We start from the raw sequence: 8,883 nt of genomic DNA, 5'->3' as shown, positions 1-8,883 counted from the left end.
AAAGAAAAGATAGGACCTCGGGCCGGGGAGATGGCTCAGTGGAATAAGCACTTGCCTGGCAAGCGCAGGGGCCTGAGTTCAATCCCCGGTTCCACCAAAAAACAAAAAAAGAAAAGACAGGACCTCACTATGCACAATAGCTCAGGTAGGCCTGGACTCACTGTGTAGTATACTCACTATGTGGCCCAGGCTGATCTCAAATCAAAGATCCTCCGGCCTCAGTCTCCTGTGCTGGGATTATATATAAGCACGTGTCACCACACCCTGCATCTGTACTAATTCTCGATGAAACATTCTGAAATTGCTCTATTGGAAGTATCAATGGAAAAACAATCAAATAAGAGACTTGGATGTGGCACTAGGGTAGAGTGATTGCCTGCCGAGCTCAAGGTCCTAAGCTTACTCCCCAGTACACCAAAAAATAAAAAATAAATGGAGAAAGAAAAACATCTGGGGCCGGGGAGATGGCTCAGTGGAATATACGCTTCCCCTGCAAGCGCAAGGGCCTGAGTTCAATCCCCGGTTCCACAAAAAAAAAAAGAAAGAAAGAAAGAAAGAAAGAAAGAAAGAAAGAAAGAAAGAAAGAAAGAAAGAAAGAAAAACATCTGCCACTTCCATACTGCCCCACTTCTTCAAACACAGAAGACATAAATCCTACTAATTATCTGTAAGTTAAATTCAAGTGCAAATGAGTTTTGAAGTTATCCATATCACCAACTCATTTCCTTCAATGAGCATTAGAATACCAAAGGATTCTGTCTTATAAAAGCCAAAAAGGAAAAGAATCAGTAAAAAAAAAATATGAAATATGTACTTAGGTTTTTAAACACACACATACATCCATACACTGAGCTTGACAATGCATAGCTGTAATGCCAGCACTCTGGGGAGGCTGAGGCAAGAGAATCACAAGTTTGAACACAGCCTGGGCAACTTAGTGACTTAGCAAGACCCTATCTCAACACAAAAATAAAAAAGGCTGATAATGTGGCTCAGGGAAAAGGCCCGAGTTCGGGGAGCGGGGGAACATCAATAGCCCCGGCCCTGACTGTATTCTCACATACACAGCCTTAACAGGTAATCTAAAACTAAACTAGAACAGATTAGGGCGAGGTAAAACTGGCTGGGGAAGTAAGCAGACCTATTACAAAGATCCCAGAACAGGAGAGAGGGAACAGTTCCCAAAGTGCTGCACGTGAACTTCTCCAGAGCAGGATTTCAATGGGATGGCCTCAGCCTGAGGTACAGGATCCCAGAACCATCTTTCAGAACCCACATGTATAAATTCTCTTGGGTTTCAATATTTGGACTGTACACTTGGATCCCCAGTTTGATCCCCCTCCCAGCTATCCCTCTACAGTAAGACCAGTCATCAAGTCGGTAACCCGCACAAAGCGAGACACAGCTACTTAATCTCTTGCCAAAATCGCTCCTCTTTGTGTGATGCTGTACAGGTCTCTGTAAAAAGTCCCTGCTGTCTCAGCAGCCAATCAATAGACAGTTTTCTTTTCCCTTGGGTTTTTGTTTTATTTTTAATGGAGGTGTGAAAAGGTTGTAAGTTCAGATGAAGTTCCTGATGGAAGACACACAATTAAAATTTTTTCTGTGATAAAATCTGCATATTTGTATTTCAACAATGTAGCTAAAACTTGATGTAAACTCCTTTTTTTCCACTGTGGCTTACTGAATATCATTTATTCAGTATGAAATCTTTATGATATATGTACCATGTGTTAAAAATAAATGTAATTGGGCCAGCCAAATAGCTCAACAGATTAAAGTGCCTACTTAGGCAGACGTAGGGGCCAGGAGTTTGAGCCCCCAGCCTGCAGTGCCAACCCAGCCCCCAGGGCACCCTGAGAGGGCAACTGAGACTGGGCACAGTGGCAGGAGCCTGTAATCCCAGCTCTTGGGAGGCTGAATACTGGTGGATCACTGCAAGTCCAACCTACGTAATGAGACCCTGTATACCCTTACCAAAATACAAAAGAAGGAAGGAAGAAAGCAAGGAAAATAAATTAAATCTTGGTTAAAAAAAAAAAAAGATTTGGACAGTACAAAAGATACAAACACCAAGAAAAGCTTACTCTTGAGATTTCCTTAGGACAGGCCACCATAACTTCTCCAGGGTATTCTTTCATCTTGTTTTTTTTCCTTTCTCTTGGCCCAAGCTTGCTCAGCTGAACCGGTTTCTCCCACACTCTTTATTTTTCCAAATGAACCATGCCACTGTTTTTTGCTTGTTTTGTTCAATTCCTTGTTCCAGACAAGAACCTAGAATCTTAACTCCAGAAAGCCAAGCAACCCAGGACTCTGTAATGCTTAACTGGTAAGCCTCCTTTAGAAGGCGATCCCAGATAACATTTGGGCATAGCTAGGACATTCTAATAGCAAAACCACCTGCTTACCAGCAATTTGACCTTGGGTCCAAGTAATTTTTACATTACTGTAGATTATAAATGTGTTAAAAGTAAACTGGTAAGTCGGTAAGAATGAAAGCTGGGCGTGGTGGTGCCTGCTTGTAGTCCCAGCCCTCAGGAAGAACTCCTAAGAGTTCCAGGCCAGCCTAGGCTATATATAGTGAACTGCAGGCCTGCATGAACTACGTATATCATGATACCTGACTCAAAAATAAAAACAAGGGCTGGTGAAATAGCTCAGCAGTCTAAGAGCCTGCCTGGCAAGTACAAGGACCTGGGTTCAATCCCTGGTACTGCATGCCATGCCAGCCCCCACACCAAGCTGGCCACCAAAACCAGGCCTGGTGGCACACACCTATAATCTCAGTGCTGGGGAGGCTGAGACAGGAGGATCACTACAAGCCCGAGCTGCGTAGGGAGACCCTGTACCAGATAAAGAAAAATGGTTTTTGTTTTTTTTTTTTTTAAGTTTCTTTAAAAAATAAAAACAAAACTGGGCAAAATTAACCTATGCTGAATATTAAAATTAAGCTACTTGGGCTGGGGAGATGGCGCAGTAAAATAAGCGCTTCCCTGACAGGTGCAAGGGCCTGAGTTCAATCCCCAGTCCGCACACACCAAAAAAAAAAAAAAAAAAAAAATTAAGCTATGGTTACCCTTGAAGATTGGGTGGATGGGTAGTGGCTGGAAAAGTTTAAATAAGGTATCTGGCGAGTTGATCATATTGTTTATTGCCTTTGAAGGGGTTAGTTTAACAGCATTCAGTTTGTGAAAATTCATCACTTCTATTGTGTATTTTTCTACAGGTTTAATATTTTTCAAACATAACATTTCAAAGAGCCAAAAAATTAGTAAGCTTGTTTTTTTAAAAATCAAAATAAAATTACTTTCATTTGGCAATGTCTTAAAATTGATCACGTTGATTTCAGATATGACTACCTCACACTTATGTCCAACATTAATGACTTGCCCAATTTAGTGCTTTTTGTTTTTGTTTTGTTTTGTTTTCTAAGGCAGGGTCTTGCTACATAGTTCAGGCTGGCCTTGAACTGACTATGTAATCCAAGCAGGCTTTAAATTTTTATGGCAATCCTCCTGCCTCAGCTTCCCAGTCCTGGGATTACAAACATACACACTGACCCTAATTTTTTAAACACTGTATCTTAGAAGTACCCATTAACTAAGATGGACACAATTAGAAATTATGTATTAGTGAATTAATTCAACTACAGATTATGACTAAAGTTTAAAACTTGTTAATAACCAGTAAACTGAAATCTAATATGAAAAGCATAAATGCCCAGTATCACAGTAAGAAACCAATTCTTGCCTCCTAAAGAGTGCTGTCAGGGAGGAGGAACCTCCAAAGGAGAAAAACAGGAGCGAATTGGATTGGGTTTACAGAGTCCAACGAAAGGAAAACCACAGAGGCTAGTCTCTAAAACCAAAGTCTAAGGTAATACAAACTCCCAGTCAGCGAATACCCAAGACTCACCCAAAGAAGTGGGAAAATAACTCCCTACACGGTTTCTGAACTCAACAAAAAAATGCTCAGAGGGCTGGGGAGTAACTCAGCAACGTAAGTGCCTGTCTGGCAAGCACAAGGTCCTGAGTTTGATCCCAAGTATACAACCAAAAACAAGAAAAAAGAAATGCTCAGAGAAGCTGGGCCTTTAGAGCAGTGCACAGCACCTGTCTGGCAAGCATGAGTCCTGAGTTCAATTCCTGGTCCCCAAAAAGGAAAAAGAAAGAAAGAAAGAAAGAAAGAAAGAAAGAAAGAAAGAAAGAAAGAAAGAAAGAAAGAAAGACTCAGAAATAGCTAATGTCTGGATCTCTGCCATGGCTTGCAAAGTATAGTCTCCACTAAAACGAAATAAACACAACAGATGGTTTCAATTACTGCCAAAGAACTATCAAGTTGTCTAAATCATGGAAGTACCATTAAATTTCAACAAATACTTCAGACTGTCTTCATGAAATCCAATCATAGAAAATAAAAGCAGGTCAATAGCTTTAGCTTAAACATTTAGAATAACGTAAGTGAAAAACAAAGAGGTACTTTATCACCATTTCTCATACTGTAACGCAACACCAAAACCTAGTTTTTGTTCTAGTTTGGTTTTAGGTTTTAGTTTTACAGTTCTAGCCACACAGAAGTATCAAAAATCAATAAAGCAAAATGTTATTCTTGTTAACATTTACTTTCGAGGCTTTCCTCAGGACAGCCCACCCTAATTTCTCCAGGGTGTTCTTTCATCTTGCTTTTTTCCTTTCTCTTGGCCCGAGCTTGCTCAGCTGAACCAACTTCTTCTCCTGCACTTTACTTTTCTTTTTTCAAATAAATCATGCCACTGTTTTTTTGCTTGTTTTGTTCAATTCCTTGTTCCAGACAAGAACATGGAACCTTAACTCCAGAAAGAGAGCCAAGCAATTGGGCAAAATTAACCTATGGTTAATAAGAACATGGTTTTTATTTCACGTTTACAATAGTCTTTGAAATCCCTAATCCGCATTTGTCCCAAACGGGGAGGGACCCATTTATTGCTAAGATTCCAATTTGTAAAGCCTTAAAAATCATGTAAATATATTCTAAAATCACATTACTACAACACTAACATCTACTTCACTTTTTCATCCGTGGCACAAAAACAAAATTCACATAAAGCCTATTTTCATTACAACTCAGTACAGGTACTGGGGCCTTTTTTACAGCGAGAGAACGTCAACTTTTCCCAAAGTGACTTATTACAACCTGTGAAATCAAGATGTCAGGTAAACTCCAGTTCATGTTACTAAACTTCTTCAATGAGTTCATGTAAAACTCACCTATTGCTGAAAAGTTCTGGGAAACTAAGAAAAGTTGCTCTACAGGGATGAAATTTTTGCCCACCTTCTTGAATTTGGAATATGGACCTAAAACTAAATAACTTAAGCCAAATATGGTGACACACACCTCTAAACCCAGCACACAGAAAGGCTGAAGCAAAACCATTACAAAATCAAACCTACCTGGGAAATTTAGTCAGACTCTGCCTCCAAATAATTTTTTTTAATGAACTGGGGATATAGCTGTATGTAAAAATCCTGGGTTCAACCTCCAGGATAGCAAAATAAATAAATAAATAAAATGTAAATTTTAAAAATAAAAAAAAGGGCTAGTGGTGTAGTTCAGTATAAAGGTCTGGTGTTCACAAACACACACTCTCAGATACTTTTGTATCTGACTAGTAAAACGTGTTGTCTGTAGTTTTCACGCTGAGAAAAACAAAACAAGCTTCCTGGATCATCTCACTACATATCACTTAGAGAATGTCGAACCCCGGTGTTGTCCACAGGTCTGCGTGATCAAAACACCACTTCTATAGATGAACAAATAGGTAATAAAGCAAACACTGAAAAAATGTTAACTGCAGTCTTGCTGCTGAGTATATACAGGTGCTCACTGTAGCACTGTTTCAACTTTTTTTCTGTGAAAACTCTAGAGATAGTGGGGAGAATGATCATTTTCAAACATTTGTATACAGAGAAGTATCTATTGAAACTTCTGAGGCCTGTCAACAAACCACAAGCCTAGTATTTTAAGTACCTCATGAGAAAAGTCTTCTTAAAATCACAAAACTTTGAGAACAGTCAACTGGTAAAACGTAACAGCAACACTAAAAATAATCTCACCTAAAAACAAGTTCACCTAGAAAAATCATTGTCCACGTCTTTAAAATATGAAAATTTTTGTTTTTTAAAAAACCATTTTCCAAGTTTCATGAAAATTCTTACTTTTACCTTGACTCAATAAATTAACTTCTACTCTCAGTGTTTTCATAATTCTAAACCAGGCCTTAATCGAAGTTTAAAAAGTCCCTTACCGAGCAGATCGGTAGCTACCTCCTAGGTCCTCCTTTACCCGCAAACCCCCAGCGCTCGGGGCGCCGGTGATCCCGGGTGCTTGTCTCCCCGGCATCCTCAAGGTTGGAATTGCAATCTAGGGTCTACACGGACTACACACTTGGGAAAAAAGAACGAGGGGGAAACGCACACGGCGGAGGTGTTCAAATGACACAATGGAAACGGAAAGGAAAAATCCGAGCAATCTGAACCACTGTGACCTGGGAGGCACCCGGCCGCACAGTTGGAAACACACTCACTCCAATCTCCTCGGGCAAAGTCGGCCGCTGCCGTGCGCGGGGCTCGGGAACGAGGTGTGCAGGTGTGCGGACCAGAAGCGGGCGCCCACCTGGAGCCCACCTGGAGCCCACCTGGAGCCCACCTGGGGCCCACCTGGGGCCCACCTGGCGCCCACCTGGAGCCCACCTGGGGCCCACCTGGCTCCAGCGCCCGCCGCCGCCCGCCGCCGCCCCGCCCCCGTACGGCAGCCGCTGCGCCCGCACCTCTCGGTCCTTGAGGCCCAACAGGAGCACCTCCTCCATCAGGGTCAGCCGCGTTTCCTTGGAGTCGCCCTTGTCGTCGTCGTCCTGCTCCTCGCGGCGGCTCTGCGCCTCGTCCTCGCCGCTGCCGCCGCCGCCGCCCGCCGCCCGCTCCTTGTCGGCGGCGCTGCGAGAAGCCTCGGTGCGCCGCTGCACCAGGCCCGAGCTGCGCTGGGTCAGCGAGGTCATGGCTCCGGCCCAGGCGCCGCGCCGGCCCGAGGGGGACGCGGGACTGACCGGGCTTCCCTCCTCCTCCCCGCCCCGGGCCCGACCCAAGCTTCCGGGTTAAATCCCGGCGCTGGGGCGACGTCCGTCGGTAGCAAGACCGGAGGCAGTCATGGGGAGACGGCGGTCGAAGCGAAGAGGGCGGGCCGGGCGCCGGCGGGGCGGGAGAGGGGCGCCTTCCTCCCGCGCCGCGGCCCCCACACGGGCTGGAATCCGGCGCGGAGGCAGCGGCGGCGCCTCTCCAATATGGCGGCGCGGGCTGACGTCACCGGAGATGTGGCAGCGACGGCGCGGGGCGGGCGCGGAGCCCCGGAAGCAGCCGAGGGGGCGGCGCTGGCGACGGCGCCCCGCGGGGCTGCCGGTCCCGTCCTCCTTCCTCGCCCCCGACGACCGAGGAGGGACCCGAAGAGGGCCGCGCCGCGCCGGGCGGGCCCCGCTCATGCTGAGCCCGACACACGAGCGTCCTCGGAGGCGGCCGCCGCGGCGGGCATCCCGCTGGGCCGACGGCGCTGAGGGGCGCTCCCCGCCCGGACTCCCCGGCCCTTCCGGAGCGGCGGCCGCGGCTGAAGCGCTGGAAGTGCACGTGTCGTGTTTGCTAGGCGTGGACAGGTTACGCAAATAGGCTGCTTCTGTTTCTTAAACTTTTCTTCTTTCTTTGCCCCCGACGGGACGCTGTGAGTACTGCAGTTAGTGCTGCACACGGCTGTACACATGGCCTCGGGGATCCTTTGATAGGGAGAGCAAGACCTGTTGGGTTTCATGCCTCGTCTTTGTACACGTTAAATCTCTCTCGATGTAATTACTAGGTTAAATCCTATTGTTGTGCTTGGCGGTTTGTGCAAATTATGTTAAAGAATAGCTGTCAAACCTGAGAGGTGTTTGGAGGAGTAAAAGGTCGATAAAGACAAACATTATCCAGAAACGGCATTGTGAGCCATCCAGTATTCAAGATAAAACGTGGCCACGGGGGGCGGCTCACCCTCCGCAAATCCATCATCTAGAATTACTGTACTGGAAAATGAGAATGCTGGGGGGGGCAGCAAGCTCTTCCCTTTTTTACTGTCTGAGTCAAGGTCAGTTTCACTTGAGCTAGTTTCTCCCATCGATAGCCCCTTCAAATCTTTGTTCCTTTATCTCTCCTCCCAGTCTTTAGTAAACGGCTTCAAATGTTTGGGGAAAAAAGAAATTAATTATTTGGCTCACAGAATCTGATCCATAATTTTAAAAAATGTACAATGAGAAGTGACTATCTTCCAGCACTGACTTTGTTCTCCAGTTGTTTCCCACCCTCCAACCCTTTTAACAGGTCACCAACCAATCTTCTGATAATCCTTCCCTTGAAATGTGAAGCCTAGTTCCCCTTGACTGTGGGCCAGACTTACAGCCTCTTGTAATGAAGAAAAGGTGGCCAACAAGACTGACCTTGTGTGACTTCTCAAACTAGGTCATAAAAGTCTACAACCCAGACCCCCAGCCCTGTGCCCTTTCATCATCCCCTGGGAGAAGCAAGCAGCCAAGTCATGGCACTGAAGCGTCCCTGGGGAGGGCTCCATGTGGAGCAACTGCACCCTTCCCAACCGCCCAGTGAGTGGCTGCCCCATCCTGGAAGCTGATTTCCAGCCCCAGATAATTGCCTACAGTCTTCATCAACATCTCAGTTAAAACCTAGTGAAAGATTTTAAGGTAGTACCCTCCCAGCTAAGTCACTCCCAAACTTCTGACTGGGAGAAAATGTAAGAGAATCTGATACTAGCAAAATAAAAAGAGGGAGGGCCGGCCAAATAGCTCGCAGATTAAAGCACCTGCAAGCAGGCAGA

The 8,883-nt window shown here is 45.4% G+C and overlaps 1 protein-coding gene across 1 annotated transcript in view; it reads right to left on the bottom strand.

Moving 5' to 3' along the window:
• LOC111812899 (Golgi phosphoprotein 3-like) overlaps window positions 1-7,317 on the bottom strand; it is a 14,472-nt gene extending 7,155 nt beyond the window's left edge. Inside the window, exons 1-2 of the mRNA XM_023702372.1 lie at window positions 6,806-7,317; window positions 5,864-5,870 (exon numbers count right to left, since the gene is read on the bottom strand). Coding sequence (XP_023558140.1) covers window positions 5,864-5,870; window positions 6,806-7,030 — 232 coding nt within the window. The 5' untranslated portion in view covers window positions 7,031-7,317. The remainder of the gene's footprint in view (window positions 1-5,863; window positions 5,871-6,805) is intronic.
• Window positions 7,318-8,883: the final 1,566 nt, after the last annotated feature.

This window comes from Octodon degus, unplaced genomic scaffold (genome assembly GCF_000260255.1).
Source record: "Octodon degus isolate 3935 unplaced genomic scaffold, OctDeg1.0 scaffold00149, whole genome shotgun sequence".
NCBI lineage: Eukaryota > Metazoa > Chordata > Mammalia > Rodentia > Octodontidae > Octodon > Octodon degus.
Note: the sequence above shows the minus strand (reverse complement) of the source record. Positions and strands in the feature narration are given on the sequence as shown.